Source organism: Gouania willdenowi, chromosome 9 (genome assembly GCF_900634775.1).
Source record: "Gouania willdenowi chromosome 9, fGouWil2.1, whole genome shotgun sequence".
Taxonomy (NCBI): domain Eukaryota; kingdom Metazoa; phylum Chordata; class Actinopteri; order Blenniiformes; family Gobiesocidae; genus Gouania; species Gouania willdenowi.
In genome coordinates this window covers 25,056,075-25,069,079 of record NC_041052.1, presented here as the reverse complement: position 1 = coordinate 25,069,079, position 13,005 = coordinate 25,056,075, and the positions used below count along the sequence as shown (strand labels likewise).

At 40.0% G+C, this 13,005-nt stretch overlaps 1 protein-coding gene across 1 annotated transcript in view; it reads left to right on the top strand.

The window, feature by feature from the left end:
* Positions 1 to 12,418, top strand: part of hmcn2 (hemicentin 2) — a 75,350-nt gene extending 62,932 nt beyond the window's left edge. Inside the window, exons 64-81 of the mRNA XM_028457087.1 lie at positions 577 to 711; positions 789 to 979; positions 1,613 to 1,694; positions 1,785 to 1,955; positions 2,071 to 2,223; positions 3,229 to 3,366; positions 6,083 to 6,204; positions 6,339 to 6,579; positions 6,668 to 6,727; positions 6,814 to 6,933; positions 7,026 to 7,160; positions 8,783 to 8,902; positions 9,263 to 9,388; positions 10,241 to 10,369; positions 10,456 to 10,749; positions 10,842 to 10,961; positions 11,039 to 11,165; positions 11,249 to 12,418. Of these exons, the coding sequence (XP_028312888.1) occupies positions 577 to 711; positions 789 to 979; positions 1,613 to 1,694; positions 1,785 to 1,955; positions 2,071 to 2,223; positions 3,229 to 3,366; positions 6,083 to 6,204; positions 6,339 to 6,579; positions 6,668 to 6,727; positions 6,814 to 6,933; positions 7,026 to 7,160; positions 8,783 to 8,902; positions 9,263 to 9,388; positions 10,241 to 10,369; positions 10,456 to 10,749; positions 10,842 to 10,961; positions 11,039 to 11,165; positions 11,249 to 11,627 (2,843 nt within the window). The 3' untranslated portion in view covers positions 11,628 to 12,418. The remainder of the gene's footprint in view (positions 1 to 576; positions 712 to 788; positions 980 to 1,612; positions 1,695 to 1,784; positions 1,956 to 2,070; positions 2,224 to 3,228; positions 3,367 to 6,082; positions 6,205 to 6,338; positions 6,580 to 6,667; positions 6,728 to 6,813; positions 6,934 to 7,025; positions 7,161 to 8,782; positions 8,903 to 9,262; positions 9,389 to 10,240; positions 10,370 to 10,455; positions 10,750 to 10,841; positions 10,962 to 11,038; positions 11,166 to 11,248) is intronic.
* Positions 12,419 to 13,005: the final 587 nt, after the last annotated feature.

The window sequence follows — 13,005 nt, the reverse complement described above, 5'->3', positions numbered from 1 at the left end:
ACCTAAGCTATCAAAATGTTCAGAAAGTTCCCGAGATTGTATGCTTATGCTTTTATAATTTGTAACTTTTAAACTTTATGAGCTATACATTTTTTGTGAGACTGCATGTGACTTTTCAGCTCAGATCCCATTTTTAGAGTCTATCTTCTCCAGTTTTTACCTTTGAATCTTTGCAAACAAATTACATTCAACTATTCAACCTTTAACATGTTCAACCTTTTTCAACATTATTGCTAGTGTTAATGCCAGGTTAATTCTAATGCTTAATGCAATGCTAATGCTATTGCTAGGTTAATGCTGTAGCTAGGTGAATGCTAATGCAAATCCAATGCTAATGCAAATCCAATGCTTATGCTAATGATTATGCTAATACATATGTTAATGCTAATGTATGCCAATGCTAGTTAATGCTAATGCTAGATTATGCTAATGCTAAGGAGCTAATGCAGTGCGACGTGGGCCAGCACCTGCATCCTCACTTGAATTTTCTTCAGGAAATGCAAATATTCTAGTTGATTCCATATTTCCTCTGCATGCTATAAATGTATTTATATATCCCTGATTTATTTGTTCCAGGTGCTGTTTTAGACGAGTCAGGCAGGAGCTCCATCATCATTCAGAATGTAACTGTGAAGGATGCTGGGACTTACGTATGCATTGCAGAAAACAGTGTGGGCTCTATCCGAGCGCTTTCATTTGTTCGGATCAGGGGTCAGTTTTTGAAGCGTTTTTTTTGACCATATTCTAAGCATCCAGTGTAAAAATAATGGTGTGTTTTGTGGTTTTAGAGCCTCCAGTGTTGAAGGGTGAAGCCCACATGTCTCAGACAGTCATCCAGGGTTCCTCTGCTCGGCTTGACTGCTCTATCCACGGAGACCCCAGACCCGTCCTTCGCTGGCTCCGCCATGGAAAACCTTTACTTCGCTCACACCGAATGCAAACTTTCCACAACGGATCTTTGACCATTTATAGCATTAATGTAAATATACATTTATGTTTTATACATTCGGGAACCCATGTTTTCATCTTAAGAGATGTTTGTACAAGCCTCATCCTTCATGCTTAGGCCTCTTTAGGCTAACGACATTGAGACATGTTTCATGTTGGGCAGAGCAGTGGAGAGGCCTTTCTCCTTAGCATGCTTAATCTGCAATCCCCCTGAGGTTGAGGAAGAGTGTGTGAGTTTCCTGCAGTGTCCTGTTTCCTCCCAAATCTGATTCAGCCCAGTCAGGGAGGCTAACAGCATTAGCAAAGGAGGGAGGAGACGTGCAGATCGCTCAGTGTTTCCAAACGCAGCCTCCCTCTCCTCAGCCTTTAACCTGCTTACAGTCTCAGAGCGCCGCTATAATTGCATCGCCTGCAGCTGAGACTTTCTCACAGACAGATGACTGTGCTTCTCACTGATTGTTCTGATATGAAATTTCCTCTCTGAGGCCAAGTACTATCAATTATGATGAAAAATGTTATGGCTCAAAGTCAAATGCCCGATTGAAAATGTAAACTTTTCTGTCACTGAAGGAGCTGGAGGTAATTTGAAGATGCATGATTGTGATGGGATAAAATGGTTAAATGTTAAAAGCAGAACCATGTCCATGATGCGTTTGTTCTGCAGGCTGCAGATGAAGGGGAGTATCAGTGTGTGGCCGAGAGTGACGCGGGAACAGCTGAGAGGACCATTACGCTCAAAGTGCAGAGTGAGTCCCATCCAATTTAACTTCACACACTTTGAAACATTTGCATTGCATGTTTGACACATTCTTGCATTGTCTTCCTCCTCCTCAAAGTTAATGGAGGCTACTCTAACTGGGAGGAGTGGGGTCCCTGTGGAAGCACGTGTGGAACAGGCTTTCAAGAGCGATCTCGGCTGTGTAACAATCCAGAACCAGCTAATGGTGGCCGATCATGCACTGGCCCCAGTATTGACTCACGGAAGTGTCAGGTTGGCCTGTGCCCAGGTACAGTGGATTGTCCTTATTTGATTTCCAATTTGACTCTTTTTCTGCTCACAAAGTATCAAAATATCTAAATGTTACATTACAAATACCTATGGTTTATGCTTGGTGTTGAAAGGTGAAGTCCCTCGAAAGACCAGAGGCAGCCTCATAGGGATGGTGAATGAGAAAGAGTTTGGCGTGTCCCTCCTAGAGGCCAACATTACAGACAACATAGAAGAAGGCAGCAGCAGCTGGCAGGCTCGCTTAGACAACGTCCCTCACACTGTTGGTAAGTGATGGCACCAAACATACAGGGTTGATACCTGCTTTGCTTTAGCGCAGTGGTTCTTAACCTGGATTCAACAATGAGTCATGCTCAGGGGTTCGGCACGTGTCAAGACACACAGTAAAAATGTATATTTCCATGATAAACGAGTTTATTGAAAGATAAATTATGGTGAAATGTTTAATTTTCATGTTAAATATTAGCTTAAACTTAAAAGCAAAAACATCACCACAGGTTTACGAGTGTGTCCAAATAAATAAATACCTACGTTTTAAAGGAATCGTGTTTTTCCAATTACGAAGGGTTCAACAGAAAACATTCAACAGCTTAAAATCAATAAGAACATTTAAAATCATCAGTAAAATCAATTAAAATCATCAACAAACACATTACATCAACAACATGACCAAAAAGAGTGCACTTTGATTTAAAAATGTTCACATTGGATGCTGACTTCAGCTCTGCACAACAGAATTGCACAGGTGGCCGAAAATCGTCGACAGTCCCGGAATATGAACAGGATTTACATCAACAGATCCGCAGCCTCTCCAACATGTTTGCTGGCTGTTAGTTGTTTAATTTTCCTCTTTGATAAAACTGTAAAATGTTGCACTTTGTTTTGTTTGCTTTCCGCATATTATCTCACCCAAACGTTCTAAGTTCTTTTGTCTTTTAGTCTTTAATGTATGGTGTTAAATGTTTATTTCTAGAATATTTATTTATGCTGAGATCAAACTTTCTATGTAATATATTCAAGCAAGCATAGATAAGCAAATGCCAGTGTGTATTTATTTATTCATGTTTAGGGTAGTCTAATTTACAAATTTTCTGCTTGTTGCAGACTTTTGGCATGTTTATCTATTTTATTACCGCTGTAAGAATAGTAAAGTATCAGTTTTCTTTATCTATCTAATGTCAAACAGCAGCCTGGCAGTGTTTCCTGATGTTTTCTGTGATTCTGATATAATCATCGAATCTACAAAACACAGATTGGCTTTTTGTTTGCAGGTCCCTTGCTGCGTGTGCTGGTGCCGGTGTTTGCTCCTATTTATTGGACAACGGTGCTGCAGAACGGAGCAGCCAGGAACGGCTTTTCCTTCACTCAGGGCCAGTTCAGACAGGAGTCTCAGCTGGAGTTTGAAACCGGTGAGTTTTATCCAACACACAACGTCATCCATCAGGGTGGGAGTCAATTATTATAATGTAATCACGTAATTGATCATTCATTAGAATTATGACATAATTGTAATTGTAATTGAGTTCAGATGATTTACGTTGTAATTATAATTGGCATGGCAAAAGTTTTAAATTACAATTTAATTAGACGCAACATGTTACAGTTCTATGGCTTACACATACATAGTTAACCATCAATAAAATATGTTTCATGCCAAGTTTACCTGTCAGTGAAACTCAAGGATAATTTTACCATTTAAAAAAATATATAAATCGAGGGGTATCCTGACAGAAAAACTGCTGACACCCACACTAAAAATCTTAATACCACTATTTTCATGGATAAGGAAGCCTAACAATGTAACCAAGCAATGAAAAACTAATTAGCTGGTAGACAATATTTTTTAGTGTATTTTACAGCTGATTTAAGACATGGGTCAAAACTGACCCGTTATCATAAGAGATGCTAACAAAAAGCTAACACAATTTACGTTTTATGTATTTTTTTCAAGCTCAATAATTGTTATTAACTGTAATGGATTTTTGTAATTGAAAACATATTTGTAATTTACTTTCAGGGTAAAAATAATCATTGCCATTTTAGTTTGAAAAAACACATGTCACCATAATAGTAATTGAGTTGTAATTGAACATGGATAATTGAATACTTAATTGTAATAACTTTAATTGACTCCAACCCTGTCATCCATACACCCAGAATATAGTTAAAAAAAATCAGTGTACCGTTCATTCTTTGGTTATTCCGTTTTAAAACTCAATCAAAATAACAAGTAAACGGTGTGGTTATTTTGTTTTACTGACTTAAAACCAAAACAAAATACAGAAAAATCAAAAACCAGACAAGCAGCATTTTTCTGATTTAAAATTAAATCTTCTGTTTGTGAAATATTTGGATATTTATGGAGAAACGATGGATGATAGCTTGATGTGTTAAGCTCACCACACATAGAGGACCCACAGATGGGGGAGGACTTTCACTGCTGGACAAAAAAGGAGCAACACATAAGTCACATTATTGATGAACTGGTGAATTGAAACGTTATTAATACATAAATTAAAAAAAATGGATGTTACTGAAAACACGCACATGTTATGTGGTGGTGTAATGAATCTATTTGAGCTCCTCGTGTCTTGTGATAAACTTCCATCTGTTGAAAGCTGTAGTTTCAACAGATGGAATTCACCCAACATGATGAATTCATGTTGGGTGTGGGATACATATGTATGTGTATATACGTATATATGCATATGTGTGTATCCATAAAATGAAGAGTCCGTCCTTAAGACTGCTCTACTGTAAAGTGCCTTGAGATACCATTGGTTATGATTTGGCGCTATACAAATAAAGATTGATTGATTGATTGATTGATTTTTGCAAAAGTGTCAAAAAAAACATCTATTGTTCCTCACACCAGCCTCACAGTCGATAGTCAGTCATCAGTTTATTTGGATACGATTTGGAACATAACACGGTTCGGTAAAGTTGGTATGGTATTCACAGATTGGGACTTCCAGCATCAATAACTCATTAACAAAACATTATCGATACAAAAATGATGCCCCTTTGCCATCGGTGTGCCCCGTCTGTGGGTCCTCTTTGTGTGGTGAGATTAAAACACGAAGCTCTCGTCCTTAGTTCTCCCGTAAATATCCAAACATCACACAAACAGAAGATTTAATTTTAAAACAGAAAAACGCTTCTTATCTGGTTTTTATATTTTTCTCTATTTCTTTTTTGGTTTTAAGTCAGTAAAACAAAATAACCACACTGATTATTTGTTATTTTGATTTGGTTTAAAAGGGAGAATGAAGGGTACACGGATTGAAATATCACATTAACTTATATTCCTGTATATTAAAGATGCAGTCCGCAACTCTCAGATCCCTCTCTCCCTCTCCCTCCCCGCTGCTCTCTTGCCCTGCCTCCAAACTTTCCAAAGTCCTTTCCTCAGAGAAGCTAACAAGCTAACGTTAGCCCGACAGCAACATCACAGTAATATAACATGCTCTGTTAAAAACATATTACTGCAGCGCTTCTCTCTCTCAATGTACACGCACTTCAGTAGCAGCAGTGTCACTTACAGTAGCTCACACTGTGGCTGCTGGGCGCACATGAACAAACACATGCACCACAGAGTTCTAGTGTAACAATTACAAATCAAACATAATGTAAATCAAGCAGCAGTAATTACCTTTCAAGCCGAAAAGTCACCAATTCCACCTTCTACTCCTCCAAACCATACACTGTAAAAAAAGACGGCGCTCTAGCTCCGGGAAAGGGGCGGGAACTGTGAGCAACAGCTGTCAGACAGTCCATCAAACACAATCCTGGCTCTGATTGGTTCATTTTGCTTGGTCGCGGTGCATTCTGACAATCTGCCAAAGGCAGCAGGAGCAGCAGGGGGGACTCAATGAGTCTGTTTTTTTCACACAAACTACTAGTTTCATGTAAAGCTGTCCTTAAATAGTGACAGCTTTAATAAATATGACAAAAAGTCACTTTTATAAGAGTTGCAGACTGTACCTTTAACTGTCTTGGGCTTTTGCAAAATAGCCACCAGGAGGCGCCATATACAACTAGTGCTAAACAAGACCCATTTGTTTCTAATAGTTTCAGTCTGCTTTTTAATGGGTTTAAATCATATAACTTGTTTTTCTGATCCAGGAGAGATCCTGCGTTTGATCCATGTTGCCAGAGGCGTGGATTCCGAGGGAGTTCTACTAGTCGACATTGTGATTAATGGATTTGTTCCTCCCTCACTGTCATCAACTCATCTGAGCCTACAGGTGATCTCACTGCAGTCGCTGCTCAGGCTCTGTAAAGATCTTATAAATATCCTGCCTTCGGATACAATCACTCGGGAGAATTAGTTACAGCCATACACTGGATCGTGTTCAGATGTGTTTTTTGTTCCCCACAGGGCTTTGATGAGTCATATGTTCAAAGTGGAAAAGGGCAGCTGTACTCCTGGTCATCACAGAGTCATCAGAGAGGAGGAAAGCCACTGGTGCTGCGCTGTAATCACACTGTTATTTACGAGGGCCAGGAGGAACGGCAGGGCCCTCTGCTGCAGCTGCTCAAGGTCTCAGACGTCAACAGCGTCTATAACGTGTTCGCTCTCACTATGGACTTCCACATCACCGCCAGCCTCATCATTCCAGGTCAGGGAAAGAAAGCTTGGTATGATGTAAAACTTTCCAACCAGTGTGTCCCATAAATAGTGACAGTGCAGGGCTTTTTTGTTTGCAGATGGGTATGAGCACCAATGCCCCAAAGGTTTTGTACTCGACACAGCCTCCTACTGTGCTGGTATGTTGTTTTGCTTTTCCAGCAAAACTATAGCCAATAATCACATTAATTACTATTTTTTGTGCATTACATCATGTGCTTATTAGATGAAGATGAGTGTGACCTCCAGTCTCCCTGCTCTCATTCATGTAACAACATTATGGGAGGCTTCTCCTGCTCCTGCCCCTCTGGGTTCACCATCTCTACGGAGACCAACACATGCCAAGGTGTGACAGACAAACATCTGCCTGCAGCAAGTTTTCTGAATATCACAAAAATATTTCCTAAAGTAAATTCTGGTTTCCATAATCTTATCCAGATATCGATGAGTGTTCAGAAGGCTCACACATGTGCCACTACAACCAGCAGTGTATCAACACAGTGGGCACGTATCACTGCCAGGCCAAGTGTGGACCTGGGTTCAGGCCTAGCATAACAGGGAGCAACTGTGAAGGCAAGTCACCTATATATACTGTATATACTGTACATTCTTCTTCTTCTTCTTCTTCTTCTTCTTCTTCTTCTTCTTCTTCTTCTTCTTCTTCTTCTTCTTCTTCTTCTTCTTCTTCTTCTTCTTCTTCTTCTTCTTCTTCTTCTTCTTCTTCTTCTTCTTCTTCTTCTTCTTCTTCTTCTTCTTCTTCTTCTTCTTCTTCTTCCTCCAAGGAAATCCTACTTCACATTTTGGACAGAGTTCCAATGCCAGATAGCCTCAGCTGCAAAAAGAGACCATATTAATCCTTAAAGTGGTGCTACAGCAAGCCTTTAAACTAAGTAAAACATTCTGAATATAAAACACATTGCAAATTACGAGGTCAAAACTGTAACATTGATTAAACCTTTCTCCTCCCACAAACAATCCACACAGATTGATTTTTTTTTTTTAATTCAGCCTAATGTGCAGCAAAATGTTTGACTGTACACGGTAACGTAAATATAAACTTGCAAATTTTTATTTAGTAAGTAGTCTTTTTCAATGAAAAAGGACACAATTATGTGAATAATTAGAGTCAAGCTAAAAATTGCATTTTTAAACATCAGTTTTTCCCTTATGAAGCCAATTAATCATTGTTAAAAACAAATGACCAACATCTCCATGATGTCTTGATGCAATTTGTGTATTTTCAGAATTTTTTCTTATTAACTGAATTTAATTTAATTGAAATCTGCTTTTAAAGGTCCCATATCATGCTATTTTTCACCCATCTCCATTTGTTCTAAGAACTCTAAAAACATAGTATTTGAGGTTTATTTTCCCAAACTCGCCTGTTTTCCAGAGTTTTAGCCTCTGAAAAGTCACTTTCTGAGCAACTCTACACAAACAGGCTGATTTGCGTCCTACTTATGCATATTCATGAGTGGGTTTGTCTATAGACGAAACACTGACTTCCTCCTCCCCGCACGGTGACGTAGGGCCAGAGGACGGCCCGCCCCCCTCCTCCCACCCACTCCGTAGCTGAGCTCATGCTGCTTTATAAACACGAGACAGAGCGTGGGGGCGGGGCGTTTGCCGGTAAACACATAGACTGTAGAAAATACATACATTGCACTGTGCAAAGGACGCTGAAATGCTCACCTTCGTGGGCGTGTCTGTTTACATGTCAATCACGGCAGAGAGCTTCCTGGAGGCGCGGCTTCTACAGTTCAGTGCTGCGTCATCAAAGTGGGAACGCGTCATCAAATTGGAGCGAGTGTTTGTGCTCACCCTGTAGTAAGAAAGGAGCAAATCACCCTCTAACTAACAATTGAGGGAATCAATGAAAAAAACACTTTGGGCATGTGTGTGAAGCCCTAAAAGCACTTTATGATGTTTAAAGCACGGAAAAGTTGATTTAGCTTAACATGGGCTTTTTAAAGGCTAACAGCTACTGTCTTGCACACAGGTGATAGTCAATTATTGAAGCTACAGGGGACAGTGAAGATTTCTGGGTGTTGAAGATTTGTAATTCTGTAATTGCTGCACAGCAGCTATCTTTCTATGTAGTGTAGACTGAGACTCATTAAGCTCAGCTCCTGTTCTCGATCTTCAGAACTGCAGAAAAGACTGAAATCTTTATACCTTACTTATTTGTGTTTCAGATCTGGATGAGTGCCAGGAGTCTACAATCTCTCCATGCCAGCATCAGTGCCTCAACACTCTGGGTTCCTATCGCTGTATATGCCGCCCTGGTTACCAGCTATCAGGGCATCGCTGTATTGGTCAGTCCAATCATTATTTCATAAAAAATGATATGAGATGTTACACTCGAGCAGTGGCAGACCAGGACTTTTACACAATGGGTGGCCATGAGGTGACCAGTGCGTCAATTACTAAAGTAGTATAACTAAATATATTTTGAGTTCTAAAACCAAAGCCTTACAGATTCAGTTGATATTTATACACATACAGTAATTACTGTACTGTGCTGGCACTTTCTGCTCATTCAGGAAGAGCTTTTCTTAATCTAGTCTATATTTATTTCTGTGGTGATGAATGTTCATCATTCAAATAATGTGCAAGACAAATAATGTTGAGTCACTAGTGAAAGGTGTGTTGTTGTGATGGCTGCACTTCCACAGACATCAATGAGTGTGTGAGAAACGTATGCCCGGCTCAGCAGCAGTGCCGTAACACAGAGGGGGGATACCAGTGTTTGGACAGCTGCCCTGCAGGAATGACCAAAGCAGACAATGACGCCTGTGTGGGTGAGTGGCTGTCACTTCTTTATTTTGTCCTCTCATTAATGCACTGTTCATTGTTTCGTCAATTTTGTGACAATAACTATTTTTTTTAATAAAATTTATATATTAATTTACATTTTTGTCAAACAATAATTCCCTCACACAGGATGAAATCCAATCAGAATCTGTGTATTTACAAGCATTAATACCATCAAATATCAGGTTGAATAATGCGAAATGAATCTTCAGAAAATGCATAAACTCTTTATGCTCATATTTTGTTGACTATGTCTGTAACAGATTTAATACTGATGACTACATTTTGACGAAAACTGAGTTGGATTTTAGTCATTCATTACCACTAAAACAAACGTAAATATGTCATCTGTATGAGGAAAAAACAGGTTTTATTTGTCGGTTTCAGGTCGACCACGGATATAAATACCTTATGTCTGTCGGACCTGTAGGTTTCACTTTTGCTTTGTCGGGTTCTGGTCAAAGCTTGAATAAGGTTCATATAATAAATGGTCTGTGTTTAAAAGCAAATTGGCACCACAAAACGCCAAAACAAAATATTTGTCTGGTTTTTTTTCTCCTCGTCCTCTGCACCTGCTCATTCATTCTCCATTTTTTTTGGTGAACTAATCCCTACGTGTGCCATAGTCGTGGTCGACCAACCATTTCCTTGGTTGACTACAGCCCTACTAACCCTCAATGAAGAAGGAATTACACAAGATAACTTCCAGTCAAAACGCATTGAGTTTGAAAGTCGTGTCGCCCAGCACAAAAAAAATTCGGAAGTTGTGGTGGCATGCACGAAAAGTGAAACTATTTTCACTTTCTGCAGCCAATGATTTTTCTTCTCATATCTTTTAGACGTTGACGAGTGCCACGATGGAAGCCACATGTGTCGTTACACTCAGATCTGTCAGAACACCATCGGAGGTTATGGTTGTGTGTGTCCCAGAGGATATCGATCACAGGGAGTTGGTCTCCCATGTCTGGGTAGAGTGTCCTTTAATATCAGTCTCTAAAGTAACCTGTAAAACATTCTTCATGCTCTACTTCTACATTGTTTCCTCTCATTTTAGACATTGATGAGTGCCAGCAAACACCAAACCCATGTGCCTATCAGTGCCGCAATGTCCCGGGCAGCTTCAGGTGTATGTGCCCTCCTGGTACTGCACTACTAGGGGACAGGCGTTCCTGTGCCGGACTGGAGAGAGGACAGACTTTCACAAACGGCACCAGAGTAAGAGCCAGACTTCGGCCGCAGCTGGTATCATCCATCGGCCGGCCAATCCTCTCCCGTTCTCAAGGAGTGTCCCGGATTACTAGACAGAGCTGCCCAGCAGGGTACACCAACAAGGACGGCACCTGTGTTGGTAAGTACGAGTCCAATTATATACAGATTGACACCATACACTCTCTAGTGGAAAGAATTGCGCACATGCATCTGTGGTGTGTTACCGTACAGATGTGGACGAGTGTAAGCTCAGAAGGCCGTGCCAGCACGAGTGCAGAAACACCATCGGAAGTTTCCAGTGTTTGTGTCCCCCTGGATACCAGCTGCTTCCCAACGGCAGGAGCTGTAAAGGTAAATCACCCAACACCTCTCAGCTTGTCTCTCAATGCAGGACACATTTAATATGTGTTTTTTTTTTTTTTTATCAGATATCGATGAGTGTGCAGAACAAGCCATTCAGTGTGGACTCAACCAGATGTGTTTTAACACCCGAGGAGGATACCAGTGTGTGGACACACCATGTCCTGCATCCTACCAGTATGGAGGAAGTCTGGGGTAAAGTGCACAATATAATCAGTCATCAAATGTGCGAGGTTGCTTTTGTGTTGTGTTTCTCATGTGCTTCTCTTTGTTTGCAGGACTTGCTACAGGCCCTGCTCTCTGGACTGCACCCCAGGAAGTGCACCTCTGGTCCTGCAGTACAAGCTGCTCACTCTCCCTTCTGGTATTCCAGTCAATCACAACGTGGTCCGCCTGTCAGCATTCTCAGAGACAGGCGTCCTGCAAGAGCGCACCGCCTTCACCATTCTCGAGCAAGAGTCCATAACGGGCTCGCTGGGTCGAGTGTTTGGGATCAGAGACGAGGCTGGCAGGGGGATCATATTCACCCTGCGAGGGTTAGACGGACCAGGTCTGGTGCGCCTTAAAGTTCAGGCCACCACTATTTCACCGCAGGGCCGCATTACCTACCAGAGCATCTTCATCATCTTCATCTCCATCTCAACGTACCCTTACTGAGCCTCAGTCATGACTCTGTCCCACAGTGACCTGCAGATGCTTCTCACCACTTTGTGCCTTAGCAACAAAAGAAATCAAACACATACATGGTAGTAAAGGACTTTAATTGGTTAATTATTCTGTGGCTGACATCACAGTACCTCCTGGAGAGAAGAAACTCTGTTATGTGCCTTTGATGAAATTAACATTTGAGCTGTAGTCATGTGATCTAAGTGGTGAGCTAAGTATGAAGCCATTGGTTCAAAAACATGTTCCCAGAATGCCAAAAAGCAGTGTTTTGTGTGCCAGGACCTGGAAGATTTCTTCTTTGCGTGTGATGTAGGTTCCTTGGACAAAGTGTGTATAAAACTCACTAACACTAATCTCTTCCTCAGATAAGACATTGTACAATGCTTTCTCCTATTATTTTTATTTATTTAAGTAATTGGAATACATCACTGGTTCGAAACTCTTGGTGCATTGTAACGGCATCATTTCAAAGTGGATTATTTTTTATCTTTTATAACTGTTATTGTGTCAGAATCTGGAAAGGTGCTATTATGAATGTACTTGAGTGTTGATGCTATTGCAATGATTATGATTAGAAATAAATAATTACAATTGGAATTTTTCCATTACATACATGATTATATTTGAAAATTAGCAGCAACATGTCCTTCCTGTTTCAGTAGAGTGATGAATCGTCCTGTTCGCTACACAAACGTGTTCGTGTGGAGATCTGACAAAGCGCAACGTTTACAACTTCTTTCCCTACTGCAAATAAACCATTACGTCCCAGTTGATGCAAATGAATGTTAAGCAGCTTCAGAAATAAAAAGGATGATTATTTTGTAATGTCTCATTCTCACTTCATTTTTTTTTTCGAGTTTCCATTTAAGTAATAAAAAAGAAAAATGTATTTCTCTTGAGATGTCATTACAAATATTAAGAAAAAAGTAAAATAATTCATCCTAATCGTGAAACATTTTATTATTGTGAAGGAAGAAAAGAAAATTGTGCACAAAATGGGATATCATAGAGGCATCCAAATATTTTCTTTAGATTATTGACATACTGTATTAGAGTTATTATAATAATTTAGTATTTAATATTAATATTACAGAGCACCACTTGTTAAAACCAAGAATTTATCACAAAAAAATAAAGTATTAAAAACTTTGTTTTATAACATATTAGATTAAAGTGTCAATCCAAGCTCTAACCTGCATTAGACGGCTTTTTACACAGATTACTCAGACTACGACTATGTCATTAATGATTTATTAAAACACATAATCACACTCATACTACATGGACATTTCCACAAACTACTGTTACAACTGTGTGTACCCTTCTGACTTAACATCTGACAATGAGTCCAACGGGCCAGCAGCCCATG